The sequence below is a fragment of the Brachypodium distachyon genome, chromosome 2 (genome assembly GCF_000005505.3).
Source record: "Brachypodium distachyon strain Bd21 chromosome 2, Brachypodium_distachyon_v3.0, whole genome shotgun sequence".
NCBI lineage: Eukaryota > Viridiplantae > Streptophyta > Magnoliopsida > Poales > Poaceae > Brachypodium > Brachypodium distachyon.
The window spans coordinates 14,330,137-14,355,790 of record NC_016132.3 but is presented as its reverse complement, the minus strand read 5'-3'; the positions used below and the strand labels follow the sequence as shown (position 1 = coordinate 14,355,790).

The 25,654-nt window shown below is 43.9% G+C and overlaps 3 protein-coding genes and 1 long non-coding RNA gene across 6 annotated transcripts in view; 3 read left to right on the top strand and 1 right to left on the bottom strand.

Annotated features, from left to right (window-relative positions):
- Positions 1 to 484: 484 nt before the first annotated feature.
- LOC100828981 lies at positions 485 to 4,785 on the bottom strand. The gene is made up of 2 exons (XM_003565855.3): positions 4,438 to 4,785; positions 485 to 1,948 (listed from the first exon to the last, which is right to left on the bottom strand). The coding sequence occupies exons 1-2, from the start codon at positions 4,619 to 4,621 to the stop codon at positions 756 to 758; spliced, it is 1,377 nt and encodes a 458-aa protein (XP_003565903.2). The 5' UTR covers positions 4,622 to 4,785; the 3' UTR covers positions 485 to 755.
- LOC104582587 lies at positions 2,447 to 4,338 on the top strand. 2 transcript variants are annotated; one of them, XR_001405848.2, is made up of 2 exons: positions 2,447 to 3,206; positions 3,283 to 4,338. It is a non-coding gene; the product is annotated as an uncharacterized LOC104582587 (long non-coding RNA). The 2 variants fall into 2 exon arrangements; XR_730375.3 differs by having other exon boundaries at positions 2,458 to 3,206; positions 3,286 to 4,338.
- Positions 4,786 to 13,506: 8,721 nt separating the features above from the next.
- Positions 13,507 to 22,868, top strand: LOC100840916. The gene is made up of 10 exons (XM_003567826.4): positions 13,507 to 13,933; positions 15,629 to 15,672; positions 15,977 to 16,091; positions 16,182 to 16,260; positions 17,244 to 17,893; positions 18,601 to 18,877; positions 18,966 to 19,239; positions 21,070 to 21,228; positions 21,646 to 22,140; positions 22,261 to 22,868. The coding sequence occupies exons 1-10, from the start codon at positions 13,747 to 13,749 to the stop codon at positions 22,558 to 22,560; spliced, it is 2,580 nt and encodes an 859-aa protein (XP_003567874.1). The 5' UTR covers positions 13,507 to 13,746; the 3' UTR covers positions 22,561 to 22,868.
- Positions 22,869 to 23,299: 431 nt separating this feature from the next.
- Positions 23,300 to 25,654, top strand: part of LOC106866148 (31 kDa ribonucleoprotein, chloroplastic-like) — a 32,481-nt gene continuing 30,126 nt past the window's right edge. For both annotated transcript variants that reach the window (XM_014898902.2, XM_024458487.1), the window contains exons 1-3: positions 23,300 to 24,008; positions 24,522 to 24,608; positions 24,705 to 25,058. In XM_014898902.2, coding sequence (XP_014754388.1) covers positions 23,739 to 24,008; positions 24,522 to 24,608; positions 24,705 to 25,058 — 711 coding nt within the window. In that variant the 5' untranslated portion in view covers positions 23,300 to 23,738. The remainder of the gene's footprint in view (positions 24,009 to 24,521; positions 24,609 to 24,704; positions 25,059 to 25,654) is intronic.

Genomic DNA, 25,654 nt, shown 5'->3' with positions numbered 1-25,654 from the left:
TGATCAAACTATCGGCAACTCATATTTACATGTACTCCTCCAATACCGCTAGCATGCCCGCCTTGTTGCACTCCACTGCCGCATCCCTCAACGCGGCGTTCGCCTCAAGCAGCCTCGCCGCTTCCGCCGCGGCCACGCCCTTGATCAGCCCCAGGATTCAGGAGGCTCGGTTCCTGGCGTCGGACACGTACGTCTCTGCCTCTTGGGCGAGACGCGCCGCCGCCAGCAGAACACTTGTCCTTTAAAGTTCAGCATTCGGAACACCGGATTCAGGATGTGGACGATGAGTCATGTTGAGCATGAGTTTTAGGCTAGCAATTAGGATGGTGCATTGCCAGCGGCCCATTTTCCTCGGAGAAGGGGAATTTGAATTTCTCCTCAAAACTGGCAATGTTCATCAAGAACCAGAAGAAAAACAAAAATGATACTAACAACAGCAGCTAATTTGCTCAGTTAGAATTTTCTTAGGCAGTTAAAATCATTCCCAAACTCCATCCATTCCTATTACCAACCTAAGTACAGAATTCTTTATGGTGGAAAACAAACACAAACATCCACAACTTGGGCATTGTTGTCAACTAGAACCCAAAACATTCACAGGGTTTTTATTTATTTGACACCTGAAACATTCACGGGTCTGTTGTGCTTGAAAGAGGAGATAGAGAGGCACGCAGCATCTGGAATGACAGAATATAGAAAGGGTGGAGTACACACAATATGACACAGCACAAGAGAACAAGAGATGATGCTGCTCACTACATCACATACATTGCTCTGCTCAGCAATGGAAGCTTTGAGTAGGATGCCACATAGTATTGGTTGGCATAGCGTGCCCCGAAATAATGGCATTCAAAATCATCATGGATCTCACTACGTTTCCCTGTGTTGATGTTGTACGAGATAAGCTTATTAGTCCCACTATTGACGAGGAAGATAACCCCTCTTTCCAAGTCAAGAGATACTATCTTGTAATCACGCGGCCAGGGCAGGTTCCCATCATCACTACAAAGAAAGTCATCCCTTCCTAATGCATCTTTCATACTAATACGATGTTTCGGAGACCACCCGTGAGAATAAGCATCAAGACTGTGAACTGCAATTGCACAGTCACCCTTCTCTGGAAATGCGCACTGCAAGAATCCCATTGATTGGCCAAAGCAACCATCCTCGAAACACCAAACATCATGTGGTAATTTGATAGTAAAATAACAGGGTGGTATGCCAAAACTTATTGCCTCCAAGCCCTCAAACACCAGAACATCATGGCTAGGTGTCTTCAAATAAAACTTTCCACCTATAAAAAAGTATTGTTTATCCATCGGTAAATCTATCGCAGAATTCCATCCTTCATCCATAAGCCATCTAGATAGTCCAGACGAGAACACCCAAAGTTCGCTGATAACATTACCAAATCGCCCACCAACATCAGACTTCTTCTTAAAGCACAAGACATAGAACTGTGCTGACCATGATGGATCGAAGGCCAAGAAAGCAGTATACTGGTAGTCATACGGATATGGCTCACGGTAAGTATCAGGAAGCATCCTCCACTCTTGTGTTGCCGGGTTGCACACCACAAAGCGGCAAATATTTGAAGAAGTATATCTGTACTTACAAAGAACTAGACCATTGCAACAGTCCGCAAATTCCAAATGCTTGTAGTGCGGCAAGAATTTAAGAGCTCCATCAATTTCGACGTCATTTGGGTAGAGGCTAACAAGCTGGATAGCAGATCCGCCCTTGCCTCCATGAAAAAAACCAGTAGGAAATTTCGGCAGTTTCTGATTGTAGTGTGGATTGGAGGAGAAGGCAAGCCAAGCCTTGCAGACACATTTGAAACGGCAAAAAGTCTTCAACGGCAGTCGGGACAGTATTTCCACAACTAGATCATCAGGAAGACTAGCAGCACTAAACACCTCCTGAGAGTCCATCTCTTTATGGCAGCTTACTGCAAGGCAAAATTGCTCTCAGAAAAACAGAAGCTACACGGTAACAAAATACAATTATTTGAAGCAAATAAAGAAACAAACAATTGCTAGCAAAACTAGGCTGTGGTTCATAGGTTTTCCGAGTTAGAGGAAGAAATGGGTCAAAATAGCCAGTTGCACCGAAGGAGAGTATCATAACACCATGAGATCTTAGCAATCTACCATAACTTTGCATAGGGTTCAATTGTGTATGTAATCAATTTGATTTTCCATGTATGATTGAAGTATTAATACATAAAATGCCCACGAATTTTAGAATGACAAACATACCTGCCTACAACTGCACACTGACACATTGTTCATTCCAGTGATCAGAGTGTTCCAAATACAGTAAAATATCACCAGATTTATTCGACTCTCCCGGTCTCCATATTTTTCCAACCCATCCCAAGTTACCAACCGTCCTACCTGATGGTTCTCGCAGCCTTACCGAGTCCTACATAACAGAGAGACCTAGAGTTTCTTGTGGTCTCTCATTAAATGACTCTCTCCACTCTTTTTCCGAGATCTTTACTATTAATTATTAAATGGGAGTTGGCACCCAGGGTGATGGTACGTCATTCCCCTCCCCCACACGGTGTGACTCTCGTGTCACATTCAGTTGGCACCAAAAGTTAGACGGACCTGCCCGATATAACCATTTGCTCCACGTCACCCCATCGCACATCTCCCCTTTTCCTGCAGTGCACGCGATCCTCCCCACCACTACATTACAGGCTCAAGGAGGAGAAAACTCTGAAGCTGCAGGAGGAGGAGGTGATGGTATTGATGCCAGCGGCGATTATCGAACCGAGGCCGTCACGGTGCGCTGGGCGGTGCGACTTGTGTAGTTGGTGTGAGGCGTCTGGAAGCCATTTCTGCCTGCACAGAGCCCTCAGCGACGGGGTTGGCGAGATATCCACCAACCAGCCATTGAAGTGGAGGTGCAGGTGAGGATCCTGAACCCGCGCCCACGAGGTAGTTTTTGTGTTAGATCAACACATGTTTGAGCTTCAAGCCTCTGATCCATCCATCAGAGATCTATAAGTTGTTGGAAGATGCTGTGCTAGGTGCTTAGAGCCAAGAAAAAGAGAGATACAGGAAAAGAAGAGGGGATAGGACGACGGCGGCCTGGCTCCTCCTATCCTTGTCACCTTGGCGGATCGGATCCATACTTCGCAGCAGCACAGCTCCATGCTGCGATCGAGATTGATTTTGATTTGGGGATCCAATTTGGAGGTGAGTTGTGACTTTATGGATTATTGTTGAATTGTGATCTTTTTGAAGGTTTGGGAACTGAATCTGTTGCTTGCAGCAGGGGGGTGACTAATTAAGGCGGATTGAGACCTTGAGGTAATAAAGTGTCCAGATAGTGGCTGAGAAGGATTTACAATTTTAAATTTATATGAAATTACAATATTGAGCTTTATGCATTTAAGTGTATACATATTAGTGGTGGCTGGACCTTCGGGCAGGAAAATTTTGGTGGTGAAGAAAGGCATCAGAATTTATTGTGTCCTGAGTTTAGCAAATTAGATAGGGACGGAAATAAGTTCTTTTTACAGCATTTACTTGGAAAGTAATCACACACCTTTCTGTTTTAGTAGCAGAAAGAAAAACCATGCTATCTGAAATTTAAATTCTGAATTTTTATGCATTATTAGAACAAATCAATGCATATATATTCCTTAAGTTGTTTGGGAAAGTACAGTAGCTCATATATTTTTTGGGGAGTAAAGTACAACATTGAATTATTTCTGTCTTTTCTATTGGGAAATTGACCTGTCAGGGCTGAAGGGGAAAGTGATTCTCAAGTCATAATCATATACTTTCCATGTTCGTTTTGAGAATCATGATAAAATAGCATAGTATCAGTTCTCCCAGAAGAGAACACATTGATTGTCAAATAATCCTTTTGAAATAAATAGTTACTGATGGAAACATGTGTTCATGTTGTATCTCAATCTTGCAGGCAAATCAGACTATAATATTTGTTTATAAAAATAGTAGATTAGATCTCAGTTCCAGTGTTGTTTATTTTCCAAGAAATTGGAGTTGCATCATTGTACTGGAAAGAGACCAAAATATCTGTGGATCCTTCGCCATGAGAATAGAGGGTTAGTCTGTTTAACCTTGTCAGGAACACTACTGTGAAAGGCAGCAGCAGAAGAAGAAGAAGCAGCATGGCTGAAATGCAGCATTCGGCGGTGACTGTCTGCAGAGAAGCCCACAACAAGAGCTAATCTGTGACTGACTTCCCTTGACTCCCTAATCTGTAATAACTGATCGCAATCTCCTGAAATCACCGTTCGCCCAATTTGTAACCCGAAACAACGAGTCAATTAACGACATCGACTAACAAATTACGTCAGGTTACCACGGATTGAGACGAACGACAGATAAATAACTAGGGTTTGGACGGATATATAAAACCAGGGGGATAATGCTGAGCGAAAGCCTGAACGTATACCTGCAGAGGGTCGAGTTGGCGTGGCGGCGAAGCCAACGGTCGGGGGCGGCGGAATCGCATCAGGGCAGCTGCACCGGCGGCTCAGCCTCCACGCCGGCGAGGAGCACGGGGAGAGCGAAGCATTCTCGTTGTTGCTGTCGTTGTCGTCACTCCCCCAGAGCAGTATTCCACAGCACTGGCCCATCCTCCTCGGGGTTTGAACATCGGTCGAATGAACTCCGCGTGGGCCTGTGGGCCGGAATGCAAGATAAACTCCTCCAGCCCAGATACAAACAATCGACTTTGAGTCCAGATACAAGTAAAGCAACGCTTGTCAGTTAAAAAGAAGCACCTTTTTGTTCAGGAGTTTTAGATGCATATGCAAAAAGAACGGAGGATATGGGATGGATTAAGCACTTTTTGTTTGCGTTAATAACTTGTCGTGTGCAAGTGGAAAGGAGCTCGATCAGTTGAAAAGCAAGCAGTTTTTTCCAGAAAACCTGTGGGATGTAGCGGCTTGGATAGAGATGACAGAGAACTGAAAACGTGAAACTAGCCCAGCGTGATTACTTAATTAATTAAGCTTTTGATCTTGGCGATTTGCTGGATTGACTAGAAAACAAAAACCCCTAACTAATCTTTTTCTGTTACTCCACGGAATTGTTCTGGCATTTTTTTAGATGAGAAAAGATAAGGGATCCGAGTGGAAAGGAGCTCGATCAGTTGAAAAGGAAGCAGTTTTTCCAGAAACCTGTGGGATGTGGCGGCTTGGATAGACATGACAGAGGACAGAAAACGTGAAGCTCTGTGTGATTGAGCTTTTGATCTTCACGCTTTGCTGGATTAACTCAGAAAACGGAAATCCTACCTACTCCATCCGATTCATAATTAGTGTCGGGTTTAGGGAGTAATGTTTTTCTTTACTCTACGAAATTGTTTTGTATTTTTCGTAGAGGAGGAAAGATAAGGGGTCCGAGATAATGGTATGACGTGAGTCTTCTCTTGGATATATATGCCATGAAAGTTTTTTAAAGATATATAGATGCCCCCTCGATAAAAAGATGTAGGTGAGTGAAAGAAACGAAAAGACGTGGAAAGTTGATATTTATGTTGTAAAGGAGATGTCTTGTCAAAAGATGTAGCTAGATGACACGGAGGAAGCGCGAACAACACATGATTAAACTTTTGATCCCACGATGTGCTTTTATTAACGAAGCAAGTCCCTAGTCTTTTTCTTTTACTCCACGAAATTACTTCTCTTATAGGTGCACAATGGTATGACGTCGACTAGCCTTCTCTTCGAGGTGCATAATGTATGTGGCGAGGTTTTCTTACTCGGCTTGGTAAGATTGCCTTCATGTCATTGCATTACAAGGTCTTTTTGAGGCAAACGACCATATGGTTAGATCTTTAATGCGAAGTTGTAGCGGACGATTTACTAGGATGCGCCTTCATTGGAGAAAATCTTAGCATTTCTGGATTAAACATATTATCGGCTTTCTGTTATATGATTATTTTTTAATGAAAGGGTGAAACATGTTATGTAGTACTAAAATACAGAGTACTACGGTGAAATGCAGCCAACAAAACAATGAATGAATAGATATTTGTAGTACGATGCTAGAATGACGACACATGTCATACGTCTAATGGTCTTGTACATGTATAAATAGGGGTGCTCCCTCACCCCATGAGTACAACAATCACACAAGTAATGAATATGGAGTAGTACGATAGCCATTAAAAAAATGTTATATCAAAATCGAGATAGTATCGATAAACTCTATAAAGTTGAAACCCACTAAATGCAATAAATTTAGCAAGCTGCACATGCAGCCTATCCATCTCAGTAATGCAATAAATTTAGCAAGCTGCACATGCAGCCTATTCATCTCAGCAATGCAATAAATTTAGCAAACTGCACATGCAGCCTATCCGCCTCAGCAATTTTTCACGTCATCATGTAGGATCAGTTATCACTAATCAACCATGCACTAATCTGGACCAGCACACCGCGTCTGCTCGCAGCATTCCGTTGCAGGCTTCGCCAGCGCCAAGGAATTCTGGGCCAAGTTTGCAGCCCACCCAAAACTGTTGCCCACCTGTAAGTGCTGTCACGCACGCATTGTTCTAAAAAAACCCGTTAATATTCGTTGTAATCCCTCTAATTTAGGAACGAACATCCCTTCGTTTCCTATCCTCCTCCACAGCCCCGTTAATATTCAAATTAAAATGGAAACCATTGTATGAATTAAGAAACAATGTCCTGTCGTTTCCATTCCTCTTCCCCTCTGTCTTTTCCAATTCCACTAAATAATTGTCCACGTATCAAGTGCGATAAAAGGCAGCTGCTGGGAGGGCTGTAGTACTACCATGGGAGAGCAGCGACATGTAGCAAACTCAAGGCCGCCAACTTCGTCCTGGCTGAAGTTTTCTCACCAGTGCTGCCGTCACCGTTGATGACGAGCCGCGTTGCCGCCGGAGATGCCGTTGGGCGGCTGGGCGGCATGCCGTACCGGTCCACCTGTGGAGCGTCGGGTGCGCCTTCGCAGAGCGGCGCGTGCGTCGGCCCGTGCGGGAGCAGGTCCACCGGATCTTCAATCTCCGCAGCTTGCTGCCCAACGCCTCCATCAAATATTGTTTCGGCCGCCACCCTGTCCCACAGGTGTTGAGGTGCGTACAAGAACCGCCACCGCCTGTTGCGGACGCAGGTGCGTACGGGAGCCGGTTGATGGGGACATTCGTGCCATTCGTGGTGCCAGACGAAGCCGCATTCAGGTTTCTTTAACGCTGCTTAGTATTGACCCAATGCGATGGGACAAATGAATTTCAGATTATTAGGATTTCATAAATTCAGATATTTGCGCTATTATATGTTTGCACTATTATATGTGTGTAATCTGGAAACGGAGATGCCGTTCATATGATTGTATTCGACGATGCTTTGGGCACTGACTATAGTATTGATATAAGCAAAATTATCAGAGGGTGCGCATTTTGCTATGAACTTCCATCTCTGATATTGCAATATGGAAGTTTACAGTGGTCCACGAACCCAAGCCCAACACCAGTAGATTTTTTTTAACATATGCTCCCGCAGCAACGCGCGGGGTATCATCTAGTTTATTAGAAAGTTAAAACTTTTGATGTGCTGTGTGTATTGGTATTTGTATTGTTGATCTTTGTTGTATTTGGTGATCAAATCACTTCTCAGAAAAAATCACGAATCAGGAGGCGCGCAAAGTTACGCCCCAACCTCTAGTTGAATATCATTATCAAGCAAATAGAGCTAATGTCAAACTCAACAATCCTTCATTGCAATTGCCAAATTGTCTTGTTTTTGGCAATTCCAACAATACAATATGTACCCAAAAAAACAAAAAACAAGACAATAAAATGTATTCTAACAAAACAATGAATATCATTGCCGTTGCAATTGCCGAACTGTTTTTGCCAATGCCAAAATAGAGCTAGTGAAATGAATGAGCGAGCGAGCATTTGATCGATTTTGGCCTAAACTCAACGCAGTCTAATGGGAAAATCATACCCGTCAATGTCAAGGAATAATCCAAACAGGCGAAGAATAATTTGAGGGAGCTCTGTCCGAGAACTAACACCACTAGAGGTTGCCATTATATCATGATGCGTTTCAGACCAGCGCCGTTGTCATTGCAGAAATACTGCCGGTGTCCGGGGGCCTGCACTGATCTTCGTCGAATGAACGCCAGTTCGTCCAAGAAATAAATCCCTTCCCTGGAACCGGGGAATAGAAATGTCTCACACAATCCAGAGCAAACACGAGCAGCAAAGAGCATTCGCCCATCTCCTTCCAAGTTCAGACCTTGATCCTGCCGGCAGTGGCCACCTTCTGTGAACACTTCAAAAACGAAAAACGCAGGTCTGATCCTCGTCCCAAAATTATTCGACAAAAGCAATCCTCACCACCATCAGACTCTGGCCTCGGGACTCAACAAGGTACCGCCCACTCACACGCTCGGACGTGCCTTTGAGCGGCTCATTGGGGGCTGTCTGTCATCCCAATCTCCAAGACGTGTTCTTTCGGCACGCATACGAAGTTCTCCTCTGTGGTGAGTAAAAAGAATATTCCCCGATGATGGAGGACATCCTCCAGCGCGACGGGCGCGTGCTCAGGCGAGTAGCGGATGTACCCGTGGCAGGCCCAATTTGATGGCCGCGGATTCCCACCTCCACCTGCCAGAATGCAATCTGAGGCACCACGTCGAAACTGTTTGCGAACTTGTCCGTGCCCACCCCGTCGACGATTGCAGCTGCCATGCACCGCCTGCCCGGTGCCACCGGCGAGCATGAGAGCGTCGCGGTGAGGATGAGCATGGGAGGAGGGGATGGTTCTCTATTTGGCTCTCCGCCAACCGCCGCCCAGGAGACAGAGTCCACGAGGGGGATGCGGTGGTCGGAGTACATGTTGAAGAACGCGTGGCCACTGTGCTGCCCTTGGGCGATGACAACCCACCGAAGAAGAGGGCTGACGTGGTCATGACTAACCACGTACTCGACTCGAGTATAACCGTCACGGGTCAGCTGGGGGTCACAAAGAAGACTAATACAATTCGAGGAGTCTATATGAAGACAAAGGGAGCCTAAACATATTATACTTCGACATTGTATTCGACTTGGACTCTACCTGGGACCTGATCTCCTGCATATATAAAGGAACCAGGAGGGGGAGCCAAGATCAACCAATCAAGCATAGAAGCCGCCTAGGCGCACTCGTGAGATCGAATCTGTGCATCTAGCCTCCGCGACTCTTTTGTAATCAACTCATCAATATAATCCAGACAAGCAGGATGTAGGGGTTACCTTCCGAGGGTCCCGAACCTGGGTAAATCATGTCCCCTGTATCCTTGGTCCTTGTTAGCCGACGAGATCGCCAACACATACACTCGAAACTTTTCTAGATACAATTCCACCAATATGGACATTGTCGAAGTCACCCCTTAGTCAAGAGCGTCGCCGGTGTCGCTCCCGACGCCGAGGCGGTGAATGTCAGAGTGGGCGATGCAGTAGCATTCTGACCTGCGCTCCGTTTCCGCGCGATTGGTGGAAGGGATTTAGTGCGCCGGTACGGTAGCAGAAGCCATGGAAGGAGACACGGACTCTGCAGCGGCGGAGCGATGACTTCACGCCATACTAACCCAGTCGATGAGGCAGGGTAGGTGTCTGGCGATCTCAGCGAGCAGTTCGCCCGAGAGCTCCCGCCATGGCGCAATAGCACGAGCCGCCATTGGGTAGAGAGGAAGAGGGGGGTTGGACACTTGGACTTGCCGTTGCGCTGCGCTTGGTTTGAGAAGAAGATGGGGATCGCGAGGTAGAAGAAGAGGGGCAGAGACAATTCTTTTTTTAATATAATTGTTTCTCATTGCTGAGCTGGCACCGGCATGGACAAAGTTGGGCTGCGGCCCATGGGATCGTGAACCAGTTTTGCGAACACGTGGAAAAAATGACGTAATAAGTCCAATAATTTAATGAAAATAAAGCAGGGAAAGACGATCTTTGTTCCGTGGGATTGTTGGCCTGTGGCATGGTTTGAGTAATTCAGAACGTGTGATGATTGTTTCTATTCTTATCATGCTTTCGGTAACTACTAAAAACCTCATTTTCATATCGACCTGTGGGAACGCTGATGGATAGGTCTTATACTAACAAACGATCGACCTTTGTTTGCATACGCCCTTTTAGAATTTATAACAAACATGATGCTACTTTTTATAGTACTTCTACTCCCTCCGATCCATATTAATTGTCTAACATTTGTTCAAATATGGATGTATCAATGCCTAAAAAGTTTTTAGATACATGTAATATTTTGACAATTAATATGGATCGGAGGGAGTAGTACACTTCCACGTGAAAATAGCTGCTCTGTGCATCCTTGTGTTATACAAACCTTTTCCCTACTCGCTGTTAAAAAAGGACGTAGTTCTTATCTTACTAGATGGAAAACAGAAGAAAGTGAGATCTCGTCTAAGTTCGTTGTCCTACCTAAGTCAAATTTGAAGAAGTTTAACAAATCAAACTTTTTTTTGAGGAAAAACAAATCAAACTTTTTAAGGTCTCAAATTTACAGAAGATGTATCAATATTTACACCTCTATATTAGTTTTATTAAATCCGTCAAGATTTGGTATTGTAGATGTTGTAGTAAGACGTTTTCATACTGGCAACAACATCTAGCTGAAGGAAGAAGATGAAAAATGTGCACCTGTTAGGTGTAAAAACTAGGTCTGAAGAGTTACAAGACTGTTGCTCCGCACACTTGTGGAGATGTCGGATGTTAGAAAGGTAAGAGTTAAAGAAGACTCTTCTGTGCGTGCACGATTAGATGCGAGCAGATGCAAACAATTGTGGAGATGTCGGATGTCAGAAAGATAAGAAATAAGTCTATGACATCTGTGGATGAAGCATGACGACAAAGTAGTGGAAAGGGCTTGACATCATTACTGTGGGCCCCGCGACAATCGGATGGCTCTACTATTGGACCATGAGCATGGTTGAGAAAGTAACTTCAGACACGCAAAGTGTATACACTCTAACCATGAGCACGGTTGGGAAAGTAACTTGGGGCCTACAAAGTAACGTACACAATATCATCTTGGACTCTCACAAAACACACACACAATATTATCTTGGACACCATGTGGTCAACCTCTCCTAAACACCTCATAGAAGCGTCACGAGCAACATGCCGCATGGGGCCATCGAAGCTGGCGCTATTCTATTGCACCACAAAGTCATTGAATCCAACGCCCTCTGTCTTTTGGAAAAAAAGGTCCTCTTCCACGTGTGCACGATTAGATGCAAGCAAATACAAACACATGTGAAGAGTCGGATGTCAGAAAGACAAGGAAGAAGTCTTTGATGTCTATGGATGAAGCATGAGGACAAAGTAGTGCAAATGGTACAACATCATTGGGGCCCATGTCAGACATATGGCGCTATGCATGGAACATGAGCATGGTTGGGGAAGTAAGTTCAGGCCTGCAAAGTGTATTCACTCGGACTGTGGCCATGGTTGGGAAAATAACTTTGGACCTGGAAAGTAACACAATCTCATCTCGGGCTCTTGCAAAACACACACATGATGTCACCTTGGAAAGCACACCATCCTAGACACCACATAGGATCGTCATAGAGCAACCTAACGCATGGGACAATCGGTGGTCACACTATTCTATGACACCACGAAGTCAGAGCCCCACGCACCCCACCCTTCAGTCTTTGGGGAAAAGGGTCGTCCCCTCTCTATGCGGACTTAGATGCAAGCGGACACAGACACGTGAGAAGAGACCGAACACAAAAAGGGAAAGGAAAAGGTCGTCGATGCGTTTTTGTGGACGAAGCATGAGGAAAAACTAGTGGAAACGGCAGGACAACGTCATTGTGGGGCCCATGATTGACAAATGGCGATACGCATGGAACGTGGGCATGGTTGGGAAAGTAATTTCGCAAGTGGTTTACCCAAATATTGTATTCAAGAGCTACATGTTATGTCGATATTTTTACTAGGCAATCAAAAACAAAACATGGTATCCTTATCCAATGTAATTGTCGAAATTGGTTCTAAAAAGGGCGTAGCCTACTCGCATGAGTGTATTCAAAAGCATTTCCTCGTGCCAATATCTCTAGCAGACAACTAGGACTATGTCCTAGTATCCTTATCCGACGCACTTGACCAAAACAATGGATGTACAAAGAGCGGAGCTTACACGGCGAGTGTATCTGAAAGCATTGCCTCGTCCCGATATCTCTAGTAGGCAACTAGAACTATGTCCTCGTATTCTCATATCTTACGCGCTTGACCAAATTAATAGATGTACAAAGCACGCAGTCTACTCGTCAAGCGTATTCAAAAGCATTGCCTCATGCCGATATCTCTAGTAGGAAATTATAACTATGATCTAGCATCCTTATCTGATGCCTTTGACCAAATATAAAGGATGGGCGCAATTTACTTGCAAAGTGTATTCAACAGCATTGCCTTGTGCTCATATCTCTAGCGGAAATGCCTTGCATACGCGGACGGCGTACGATATGTGTACTACAACACACAGACACATTTCCCAGTGATGCAACTCCAGGGCCTCACATACTGACTTAGTACTAGTATGAGTCTTGTCGTATGAAATTGTTGTACAATTTGTATCGTACGTGTATCACTTCTCTATCTCTAGCAGTCGATTAGAACCAAAGCTTGATATCCTTATTCAACGCGCTTGACAAGATTAGTGGATGTAAAAGGGACACGATTTTACTCGCGGAGTGTATTCAAAAGCATTAGCTCGCACCGATATCTCTACTAGGCGATTGGAACGAGGGCTTGGTATCCTTATCCAAATTGATTTATAAAGGATGTGGTTTACTCACAGAGTATACCCAAAAGCATTGCTTCGTGACCGATATACGAGTATGTAGTAGGCAATAAAGACAAAGATTTGGTATCCTTATATACGACGTCGTTGACCAAATTTTGTAAAAGGACGGTTCATGACGCGACCGAATCCTAAACGCGTTCGTCCAAATCGAAGCAACAGATGACACACGGGTGAAATTAATGTATACCCATCATTACAAGATACGCGATAAATAATACTCCGTCCTGTATCGGATGGATTACTATAGACAAAAACAATTTCTTTTTACTTTCCCATAACAATCATCTGGACAAGTATCAAAAAGCAAAGAAAGAAAAAATAGGCAAAGCTACCAATCATACATTATCTGTTTCACATCACCCCTCGAAGGCTCGAATTCCATAAGCCGATGAATTTGTTTCCCGTGGTTTCATAATACGGTCAACCACTGTGTTATTTCACGGATTGTGGAATCGGTTTTCGGAGTTGCTTGTGAGCACGAAAATACGTGTAATTGCATGTGACAAGGTAGTATAGTGCTAGTACTCCAGTATTATTATTGGAAGGAAAATCTGGCGTATAGGAGTAATAATTAATTAACACGGGCAAGGAAAGGAGGGGAAAAAGGCGATGGCTGCCTCCCCCGTATTTATGCGTCCTCCCCGCAATGGATCCGTCAATCCATGAATCCATCCATCCACCCGTCCGTCGGCCCAGCTATATAAGGCTAGGCGCAGGGGAGCAAGGGGGAGGAAGGGTTTTGGAATTAGGCCGCCGTTGTTGTTGCGTCTCTCAGAGAACCGAAGTGAAGCACAGCCGGAAGCCGAAACCGAAGCTAGCCCACCCCCGCCACAGCACCGCTCCGCCGCGCCGCTGAGTCGGTCTCCCGGTTTGGAAGGGGAGTAGGAGGAGGAGGAGGGATCCAGGCGGCGGCGGCGAGGATGAGCGGCGGCGGCGCGGGAGGAGGAGGGAAGGGGGCGGCGGCCGCGGGGCCCGTCCCGCAGGCGTCGAGGAAGCTGGTGCAGGGCCTCAAGGAGATCGTGAACCGCCCGGACGCCGAGATCTACGCGGCGCTGCGCGAGTGCGGCATGGACCCCGACGAGGCCGTCAGCCGCCTCCTCTCCCAAGGTCTGCCCATCTCTTCCCCCTCCCCGCGCGCCACTGATTCCGTGCCTTTTTTGATGTCTCTTCGCGGGCTACTCCCTCGATGCGCGATTGGAGGGGGCGCCCCCGGCCCCGACCCCGAGGTTCCTCGCCGCTAGGGTTCTCAGGAGGTTCTTAGGACAGCGTGCTTTCGCCGATTTGAAGCGATTCGTTAGTCGTTGCCGCTGTGGCCGCTTTCTCTGCGTGTCCCATACGGACTAGCTGGAATCAGACGAGCCTGCTTTTAGTTTTCCTTTCTGGCCTCCTGTGGATTAGTGACAATATAGCTGTTTTCTATTGTAGCATTAGATAGATTTATGAGTTATTTTTTAGGCTCGTGCAAATCAGCTCTTGCTTCTACATTTGTAGGTGTCTGTTTAGACTGCCTGCTAAATGCTGCTAGTGGCAAGCCCTTCCTATTTTGGGTTAGGTGGTAGGTAGATTCTCCTTGTTTTCTGTTGTTCATCCATTTCTTCTGTTGTTGTTGGATGGAGAGGAGAATCCGGGAAGTGCGGGACTTCAGGAGAAAAGGGGGTAACTGATATCTTTAGCCGACTGGTTTTACTGCAAAATGCTTTCGCGGTAGTTTTAGCTACTGGCCAGGAACTGATGATATTGGTAACATTTAGCTACTGGCCAGGAACGCAGTTGTGCTCATAGATTTGGGAAAGGAGATGGATTCTTGTATTCTTGGCTAAAGCTTAGTGAAAACACTTCTGTTCTGCTTGTTTAATTGAGTATGCTTGTCTGAGATCGGTTAGGTATTCCTATATTGCTTTGGTAGTTGTCATTTTCAATATGCCTCTATTCTACAGTGGGAGGGAAAGTGGCACAATCGGATTTGCTATTTTTGTATACTTGTGTTGTTATGTGTGCTTTTCTGAGATGAGGGATTTAGTTTTTTCTTCATGGACAAAACACTGAGGGGATTTTGTTGAGTTCGTTTGAATAGTACTCCCTCCGTCCCATATTAAGTGTCGAAATATTACATGTATCTAGACGTTTTGTAGGCATAGATACATCCATACTTGGACAAATTTGAGACACTTAATATGGGACGGAGGGAGTAGTTTCTTTTTCCCTGTCCTGTACTTATGTGAAATCTGGAGGAATTTCTGGGATAACAAGTTGATGCGGACAAGGACTCCTTGCACATTTTAGGATGTGCTTCTCTTTACATCTGGGTTGACATTTGCTTAGTTTGATCTTGATAACTATGAAGGTCAGGCACACCTTTGTGTAACTTTTGTCGACACCATTGGCCTCCCTGTAAAGTGCTTTTCCTAATTGTATGAGGATTAGTGAAACCGTAAGATGTCTTATAGCTCTACATTACTTCTGAAGGTTGTAAATTACGTTCTTGAGCTTACCTGACATGGCCAGAACTCTTTGAATTTATGATTATGATCTCTCTTGTTGCTCAGAATTTGTATGTTTACCTTATTTGCTTATAGACATATTGTAGTTTATTTTGGTTACATTTGTATGTTTACCTTATTTTGTTTGTTATTATCTCCCCAATATGTTCTCGGTTCCTTTTTTTTTATCTTCTTAGATCACATAATATGGTTGTTTTCTTGTTGGGTTTTGATTATTTTGGTGACCCTAAGATAAATTATGTCAGCTGGCTCACCATTATATGAGCGTCAGTATCTCATGTACCACTGTTTTTTTTTTCAGATACCTTTCAAGAGGTAAAGAGCAAGCGTGATAAGAAAAAAGAGGTCAGTCCACCCAGTATTCTCCCCAAATATATATGGCACATGCGCTATACCCGTGCAATGTTTCCTTTACATCATAACATTTTACCATGGCTGTTTACTTGGTTTCTCATGAATTTGTAGCTAACCTTCTGATGTTTGCACTTTATTAACATGAATACCCAATTGCATATGTACAGAAAATACATTGTCCACGCAAACGATTATTTTGCACCAAAAGTTAACTTGTTTGGCTATTATTTTGGTTTTTGTTTGAAAGTATTAGTCACGATGGAACTAATAGCTATAGTTATCTGCACTTACATAGGTTAAAGAGACTCCAGAGCCAAGGTCTCGAGCGGCAAATAATGCTACCAATCGAGGTGTTAGAGGTGCCCCAGATCGAGGTGGACGAAACAGTTTTGCACACACTAGCTCCACTGGTAATAGAAAAATGAACACTGTTTGCATCTTCAACGCTGTTCATCTTGTCTGTCATTCGTTTTCACCTTTTTTCATTTAAAAAAAATCAGATAATGCGACCGCAAGGTCATCAGTCTCTGGGCCGGGTATGCTATCTACCAATTCCATTCAGAAGCAAACGGTTCCAAGGTAAGGGCACATTTTCTTTTGCTTCATACGTTAAGGAAATTATAACTTGGCTTGCTTTTTCTGCAGGAATACTTGGTATTAATTTGATCTACTTGTTTCTCTTCCTTCAAACCATTTTATGTTGTCCCTTTAGATCATTTGTGTTACTGCTGATGCCCCTGCCATGTTGTTAAAACACTCTACAAACAGCACATGTTCTTGCAACACATGTTTAAAATATTATTTGAATGGAAATAGATAAGACAAGAGATAGAGACTGATAAGTATCTTTTCAGTTAGGGATATATTACTCAGGGATCAAGTAAGTCCTATGTAAGGGGCGCATGTACCATGTATTAATCAAGCAATTGAAGATGAATTTAGGTAGTGTTTTGTTCCAGAGCAAGGTGGAACGGAATGAAATGGTTCTATTCCTATAAGAATGGAATGTAATGGACGGTTCTAGTTTCTATATTCTAAGAACCAAACACTTAAACCACTGGTTCCACTTGGAACCAACTGATTCCTACTTTTTTGAGGAATGAGATGGTTAGGCGTATTGAGGGAATATTCCCTTTTGAGGAACCATATGGTTCCATTCTAGTTTTCCATATTCTAGAAACCAAACACAAGAATCATCTCACTTTTTGGAACCATTCCATTACATTCTACTCCATGACCACAACCAAACACTACAACCTTATGATAAGCCCCACATGACAGTTTACGAATCTATTTTTCATAGGCATCCTCATGGAGGCAATTATCAAGTTTCTCCAGTCTTTTGGTTGAGCAGAATTATCTGATTAAGTCCTATTTTTTATTCAATAATATTTTCAATATTGTGTTAAGTTCGAGTTTACCAATATGGTCTTCAGATATTGATTATTGTGTGACACTGGATGTCTGGGAACATGCTAATTTATCTGATTTATTATCAATGTGCTTCAGATTGTTTTCTTTCCACCTGTTTTGATATTCATGTTCTGTTTTGTCTGCTGTAGTTCCTCTGTGAACAAAACTATGGTTGCTGATGGACCATCTACACAACCACAACCATCATCTGGGTTTCAGCACGGTTGGTCTGGGACACCAGGTCAGTTGTCAATGGCTGATATTGTGAAAATGGGCAGGCCACCACAGACTCAGGGGAAGCCATCCACCAAGACTGTGGTCACAGCGGACAAAGGATATGCTGGACAATATCCTTCGTTGCCCAGCACTGTAAACCAGAATTTAAAACAATCTGCAAGCTCAGTTCCACCTACAGAGCTTGACCAGGGGCTACCTTCTGCACAAGATGTTGTCCTTGTTAAGGATCACAGTCACCCAGCTGCTGACAACAAGCCGAAATATGATAATGATTGGTCTCCACAGGATGATCCAGTATCAGGAAATCAATCATCCCTCCCTGAGACATCCGGTGACCCATCATTTTACGAGGCGGCATTACATCCATCTACGCTGGTTGCTGATGAGGTTTACTCACATGAAAATTCTTATTTAGATGGGAACATCTCAGCTTCACTGAGATCAGTAAATGCTTCTGAGAGACACTTGGACCATTACGGAGGGAATTCTGAATATAATGACGGATCATTGCAGAACTCAAATACATATCTGCCCCAGAAGCATTCTCGCATACAGGATGATGGTGAGTGTAAATCTAAGTTAAAAAAACATACCGAGTTTTGCTTGCTATACTTCTGAGGGCTAATATTTGTTTGGTTGAAACATCCATGTAATATGTTCCGTGTGCAGAATCTGGTGGTTGTCAACTTTTACGCTTTGATAAGCAACACAGCATCATTTACGAGTTAATGATTTGATATTCCATTAATAGATATTGTATGTATATCTATTGTTCATGCTTGTGACCATAATCATGGGAAAACTGATTTAGCTATATTTTGATTTGATACAACAATTCAACTATCTAGGGGTGAAGTGCAATTGCTTTGTCTAGTTGGTACAGTTACTATCCACTTTGTATGTCTGCTCGTACATTTTTCCCTTGGCATATATTCAACGCATCTGTATTGTATAATAGGCTTCATGATTATGAAGGCACTAGCAACAAAATAGGAGGCAAATATTCACTGCACAATGTGAGATGACTAGTAGTTGGTGATCCAAAGAATCGAGATAGCGATAATTTTGTTCTAAATAAATGTTTAGACTCACATTTTTTTAAATAACAGATATCAAGGTCACAGCAGATCGAAAGTACCCCGATAAAACACATTATTAATTTCTTTCTGAATAAACTTTATACTGGCAAGTCATTCATGAAGATTGATTTCTCTCTTGTTCTAACTGTGGTTTACATCCCCATTTTCTGACCGTGCCATTTTTGTGCAGTTGAGGAGGAGCCCAATGCTGACTTGCCATCATCAGCAAATTTTCAGGGTCTGAGCCTACATGACGAAGAGACCTCTACAACAAAGTTTGCTGAAGATAACCCAGCAGTTATAATTCCTGATCATCTTCAAGTAGCAAACACAGGTTGTGCTGGATTGAGCTTTGGCAGTTTCGAATCCGGTGCATTTTCTGGGCTCCTTCCATCAAAGAGCATTGACAACAATGTGGAGTTGCCTGTTGAGGAGGAATCTGAACCTGTAGATCAAATAGATACAAGGTTATTTTTTTTTTCTGCTTCTTTAGTTTACTCGACAGGAGCATCTTGTTACTCGTGTCATGACTGGAATGCCTTTTATACCTCGCAGGGATCAAGATTACTATGACAGTGCTGCAGTGAATTTGTCAACAAATGAGAACCTTGACAACATTATTGGAGCTAACACGGAGAATCTTGATGTACCTTCTGTTCCACAGCCTGATGTCCCGAGACAGGAAATACTTGATGATCCTTCTGGTGTTCAATATAATCTGCCATCAGTTTCAAGTCATGCATATTCTAACCCGGCACAGCCAAATGCAATGGAGGCCATGCAAGGAAATAACCAAGCACACTCTTTTAACCATCTGACGAGCTTGCTGGTACAGTGCTCCCTTCTCTTATCCTTTTAGTGTAACTTCACCTTTTTCATGTTCATGTGTCATGGAAGTTCAGTCGTCTATGTGTTTTACCATCTGGCTACAATAGACGTAATATATAGCACTCGTTAGCTTTTCCAATGAACAGTGCGGATGTACTGCAATGTTTCAGCAAGAAAGGGTTCCTGGCTGAATCATAAATCTGGCTTTGAATCCAGTTCTTGGGTTCATACACATAATAGGAGAGCTGATTTGCACTTCCATAGGATTTTCTGCAAAGTTGTCACACCGAAACCAGTACTGCATGGTCTGTGAAATACTTGTCTAAAGGAATCAGAACAGCTAACATAGCCAGTTTAAAACATGCATGGGTAGGCTTATATGAATTTGGGGCTATCTTATGAATTAAGAGCCAGACCATAGGAACCCTTAGAACAGGGTTTCAATGTATTGTTGCAATCTTGCCACTATGAGATGTGCCAAAACAGTGAAGCTGCTGACCTTGTTATAGTAAGTTAAGCCATGTATGATAGTTTAATAGCTGGTGAGCATGATTTGGCCTTTGGGCATCAGATGCTTTTACCTTGGTTGCATCCTTATCCAAAGTAGATCATTGCCTCTCTTTTCTGACCAGAATATCTTCAGCAAATCTAAGTAATTAACTATTTGGTCTTTAGCTCTTTTTGCTTTGTATATGTATGACGAGCAAGCTTGACTACTTGTAAAAAAAAGGAAAATAACTCCCTAAACTACCACCACTTTCTCACTTTGCTGCCTTGTTTTTCTGTGATGGGCCTCCTGGAACTTGGTCTCTGTTTTTCACATTGCTACTTTTCACCAGTAGACCAACAGAAATGTGTGGCAGCTCACACTTGTTTTGCCATGTCACCGTCCACCTAATGGAATCTGTTGGTCTAATGTTAGAAAAAAGCTATATGGGAAATGGAGACAAGTTTAGGGAGGTTGAGGCCTGAGGCTCAACGCAAAAACAATCCAGGCAGGGAAATGAGATGGTGGTGATAGTTTAGTGGGTTCCAAAGCATTTTTCTCTTTAGTAAAACACAAAGCTCGAACCATTTTAGAGAAAAGCATGATGGCTGTATAATTGAAACTTATCTGGCACTCAGTTCCTGAATGCATTTTGTTTTAATATTTTGCATGTCAACCAAGATATGTAGAAAAGATTGCATGTGCCTTTTTACCATGCCACTTCTTACCCTTGGATGTTGTGTTACTTAATCTGCTCGATAGCAATAAATGTCAACGGAAATAATCAAAGGAGGTGTATTCCAAAGGGACTATTGATGCTTTGTTATATTGAAATGGTATAATAACATGCACTTATGAACAAAATTTGAATACTAGAATGGCATGTATGAAGGAACACAAGGGGTGATTGCACTGGAATGTGCACTTCTGTGCAGACAATGTTCTTTTATTACAATTTCCTGAAACAGTAGCGGGGCTATGCTAAAGTGGTTTCACTTCAAACCTTAAAAACCATTTATTGCATGAACTTTGCTGCCCTCATTAGGGGCAATGAAGGAAAATTACCTAGCCCACTGATTACTGGATTCCACTGATCAAGTCAGGCCCGGATCGAGTTAAACCTGTTTTTGAACACCCCTGAAAATAAGGATCTGGCAGGGGATTGCCCATGAATATCTTCTGGACTGGTTGGCCTGTTCTAGTTTTTTCATACATTGTTCCAATCCATGACAAACTTCTTCCTTGCTGAAAAGAAATGATAAATATATCATCTTCTGCATATTTGTATATTTAGTTCAGCTTGTTATGCTAAGAGATAACCCTTACTGCTCATTGTTTCTCCAGCAAACAAATACATTGCACAGCAATCTGTTGGGGTCAAATATGTCACCTCTTCGGGACTTGGACTTCAGCTTATCACCTTTGCTGGCAGCACAATCAATGGGTACAAGATATAACTCAGCCGCACCAACAACTACTGGGCAAGCCATCTCCATGCAGGAGGTAATTTAAACCTTTGATAAATATATCTCACTGCTCCATTGGGTTTGTATTTCATATAATTTAAACTTCAGATTCTACAAAAGCCTGAACAGTCTTTACTTCTGTAAAGATGAATTTTGTGGTTGTGCTAGCATTGGAAAATTATACTCCATGTATTCATTCAATAATCACATCGATTATTAAGCTAACCAGAAAATCCATCTGGGAATTAAAACATGCCATGGTCAATTTACTTGCATTCAGTATGTACACTAAACTTCGCTTGTTACTTCTTTTCTAGGGGCAGCTGTTTTTTACTTAATTGTTGTATTTTATTGACATGATAGTGCTCACAATCAGAGGTTGCATATATATATATTGCTTGGTCTTAATCCTCTTGTTTTCCTTCACAATTTAATAGCACGTGTATTTTTCCAGCCTCTGAAATCAGGAGTTTTCTCGAACAATCAATCTACGCAAAATCTTCCAAGTACCAGTATTCAGACGGGCCCTCCTCTCCCTCAGCAATTAACTGTCCATCCTTACTCTCAGCCAACTCTACCTATCGCACCTTTTACAAATATGATGGGCTACCCGTATCTGGCGCAAAACTACCCTGCTTACCTACCATCAGCCTTCCAGCAAGCATACTCAAGTAATGGGCAGTTCCATCAGTCTGCCGCTGCTGTACCTGGAGCTGGCATGAAGTACGCGATGCCACAATACAAGGGCAACTTGTCAGCTACAAACTTACAACAACAGCAACCTTCGTCGGTTTTAGGCTATGGAGGCTTTGGAAGCTCAAGTAATCTTCCAGCAAATTTCAACCTTAATCAGAATGCTACCTCTGCATCAACAAATGCTGGGTTTGATGAAGCATTGGGTGCTCAATACAAAGATGCCAATCAATATATGGCCGCTCTCCAGCAGCAGGTAACAGCCTTTGTGTGTCCTAAAAAAAACTGGTTGTTCTCTAGCCCTGATTAATCCTATTTCTGATGATTGATGTTTAGTTATTTGATAAGTGCTAATTTTACTATTCCTTCTTTCCAGGGTGACAACTCTGCGATGTGGCTCCATGGGGCTGGTTCAAGAACGGCGGCAGCGCTGCCTCCTACCCAATTCTATGGCTACCAGGGGCAGAGCCAGCAGGGTGCCTTACGCCAGGCACAGCAGCAGCCGCAGCAGCCCTCTCAGTTTGGAGGTCATGGCTACCCGGCATTCTACCATTCTCAAAGCGGCATGACGCAGGAGCACCACCCGCAGAACCCGTCGGAGGCAAGCCTGAACGGCTACCAGGCAGCGCCGTCGCAGCAATCTCACCAGAGCTGGCAGCAGCACACCAACTACTGAGCCCTGGAGTCCCTGCACCCTTGTTATGGTGCTGGTCCGCTGTGGCGGGCCAAGTCCCGACTCGCCTGCGGAGAGTAGGCAGCTTGGAGTAGCTGAGCTTGTTGCTCGAGCGCCGAGGAGTGTCCATGCCTCGGGCAGAGCGTTTTAACATGTTGCGTGTGTTGTCCGGACTGATGAAGGGTTGTGCTTTGTTTCGGTTGCGTTGCGAGTTATATGTGCGGAGCAACAGTCTTGTAACTCTTTGAGGACCTAGTTACCTAACAGGTGCACATTTCTGATTTTCTGAATACCGTCTTACTTCATCAGTTCATCTTCCTTCCGTTGGAGGTCGTCAGTATGAAAAACCCTCTTACTAGCATCGACAGTGTCAATAATTTTACTAAAGAGATATACCTTGACAGATATAATTAAACTCATTAGAGTTGTGGACAATGGTAGAATTTTCTATAAACTTGGTCAAACTTCTCCAAGTTTAATTTGGTCAAACTTGAATAAGTTTGACTTAACACAAAGCTGAAACATGTTGTGTAAGCTGCATCCGTTGCCTTTCACAACAACAACAAAAAAGAAAACATGAGGATTTCGTGCACGTCCCAACTCTGCAACGGACTTGATCCAGTGGGTTTTCATTTCTTCTTTTTTCCAGTGAAAGCAAGAAAAAGGTCCTTTTTTTAACAGAGAGTACGAGGAAAAGGTCTGTATGCCTACGCGTATGCACAGAACAGCTCATATTTCCCTAAAAAAAAAAAGAACAGCTCACATTGTACTGCTGCTACTCTAACTACAAAAATTCAAATTTCAAAAGAATGGGGCAGCGCAAGGGAAAGGAACTGCTCTGAAACAAACGTTCCTCTCGCTGGGTCCCCTGTCCCCACTCCCCAGAACGGAAACTGCACTGCATTTCTTCCCAATCTCTGGCTTCGTGCCAGTCGCTTTCCCCGCCGGCCCCCAACCCGCCTTGGTTTAAACGGCGGGCCAACATTGCGCTCCACTCTGGTGACCTGAGCCATTGTGCTGCTGCCCTGGTGAAGGTTTCTGGGGTAGTGGATGGGGCGCTCGGCGCTAGACGTGGTGGAGATCAGCTCCGACGACGAGGAGGCGGAGGCGGAGGCGGAGGCGGAGACGAAGGACGGTTCAAGGCCCGGGAAGCTGGTCATGCTGTGTCGCGCCTCGGATGGATGTTGGAGGTCTTCACCGATGTCGTGGCGGTTCGTGGTGAGCCCGCGCCGCAGCCGCTGCCGCTGCCACCGCAGCAGAAGAAGGGCAAGCCCCGCGGCGTTCGTGCGGGCGGGGATGGCGACGGCGGTGGCGGCGACGACGACGACGATGACGACGATGACTGCGTGGTTCTGGACGGCGACCCTGATCGGCCGGTTGCCGTCGCAGGCCGGTTCCCGACGGGAGGTTGCGGCTCGGGCGAACTGGAGATCGTTGCAGAGAAAGGACAGGTATATTAATTTGGTTCGTTCCATTTTATTCATCTGCTTGTAGCATTGTCATTGCATTTTTTTTTGTGCACACAAGAGAAGCATTTGTGCGGTATGTTTGTGCTGAATGTCAAGCAGTTGTGCAGCATGTTTGTGAAGGCTATCTTGTGCTGATTTCATCATTATTTATATCGGTGGTTATGGCCTTATGGGTAGAGATTAGATTTTCTGTAGTATGTGTGATGACTATCTTGGTCTTATGCTAATTTCATCAGACATAGTAGTGTACTGACTTTGGAATCGAATGCCAAATGTGGTTTAGACTTCAGAAAGCGTGCATTAATTTAGTATCGTGTGTTTGCTACAAAAGGCGCTCCCTGATAATTCAGATAGTATGTGGCCGTGATTAAAGATGCATTATTGGATCATCCAAAAACGATACGATATTTGGCTTGAATCGTTGAAATGAATGTTGAGATCTTTTGTGCAAGTTGTACTATTTAGTATTTACATTAACTGGCTATGCTTCTGCAGATAGCATGCAGGGACTTCCCTCACTCGCGCCATTTATGCTCTCAATTCTCCTTCAACACTACTCCCCATGTGAAGCATTGTAGCATGGTAAGTAACAAGCATTTTGACTCCCTGATGCTGAGTATAGCAGAGCACATAGTAGAGCTTTTTTAATGCGATTGTGTTTCTGTTTTTCGAATGCAGTGCTACTGTTTTGTCTGTGATGCTCCAGCTCCATGCAGGTATTGGGGTAATGGTCTCACGATTGATGATCATTGTCATGCTACGGACAAGGAAACAAAGTGGAAAACACTGAGGCAAGCTTTCAAGTGCAAAAGCCTGACAGCATCTCATCCAGAGAAGCAACAGAATGTTGTGTACCCAACAATGTTGTCACCCAGGCAGCAGGAATGTGATGAAGAGTACACATCTGAGGATGAGGAATATTACGGGCCAGCTGCGGAGGGCACGCTGTACGTTGGGAACCTACGCCATCACATTGACGATGAGTACCTTGCTCAGCTCTTCGAGAATGTCGGAATCGTTGAGTTCTCAGAGGTGAGCCTTATGAACTCTTCATCGTCCTTATTCTGTCATCAATACATGATAAAGCGCCTCAAATCCCCGACTTCTTGATAATTATAGTTCTATACATAACTAAAATTGACCATGTAACCACTGTAGCAACTTTACACAGTTCTGGACCTCCCTGTAAATGCTGTGATTGGGTGGGGTGATGTACTGTTGTGTGCTGTTGGGGCCTGTAGGGTTGAACTGCTAGAATCTAATTGGCGGCTTTGTGACATTATTGTGTGATGTGTCTGAAACATAGTTTGAAAAAGACAAATGAACAAGTTTGCTGAAGACTTGCTCCCTCTGTTTCATAATTCTTGTCTCAAATTTGCCCAAAAATGGATGTATCTATTCCTAAAAAGTGTTTATATACATGTAAAATTTCGACAAGAATTATGGAACGGAAGGAGTAATTATTACTCAATTAGCGTGTATCTGTCGGGGGGATGACCCCGGGTAGGGTCATGACGACACGCTCTAGCCGAGATGACGAGAGCAAAGCCGGCATGGTCGAGTATGCCGGCATCGTAAAGCCGAACTAACGCTAAGCCAGCATACCGGGTGTATGCGGGCACGACTAT

What these genes read in the sequence shown, in the direction of transcription:
- LOC100828981 (XM_003565855.3), bottom strand. Translation starts at nt 4,621, where the DNA reads ATGGGCCAGTGCTGTGGAATACTGCTCTGGGGGAGTGACGACAACGAC. An exon ending in GCCAACTCGACCCTCTGCAG is followed by an intron (nt 1,949 to 4,437) that starts GTATACGTTCAG and finishes TTTGCCTTGCAG; the next exon opens with TAAGCTGCCATAAAGAGATG.
- LOC100840916 (XM_003567826.4), top strand. Translation starts at nt 13,747, where the DNA reads ATGAGCGGCGGCGGCGCGGGAGGAGGAGGGAAGGGGGCGGCGGCCGCG. An exon ending in AGCGTGATAAGAAAAAAGAG is followed by an intron (nt 15,673 to 15,976) that starts GTCAGTCCACCC and finishes GCACTTACATAG; the next exon opens with GTTAAAGAGACTCCAGAGCC. An exon ending in ACCATCTGACGAGCTTGCTG is followed by an intron (nt 19,240 to 21,069) that starts GTACAGTGCTCC and finishes TTGTTTCTCCAG; the next exon opens with CAAACAAATACATTGCACAG.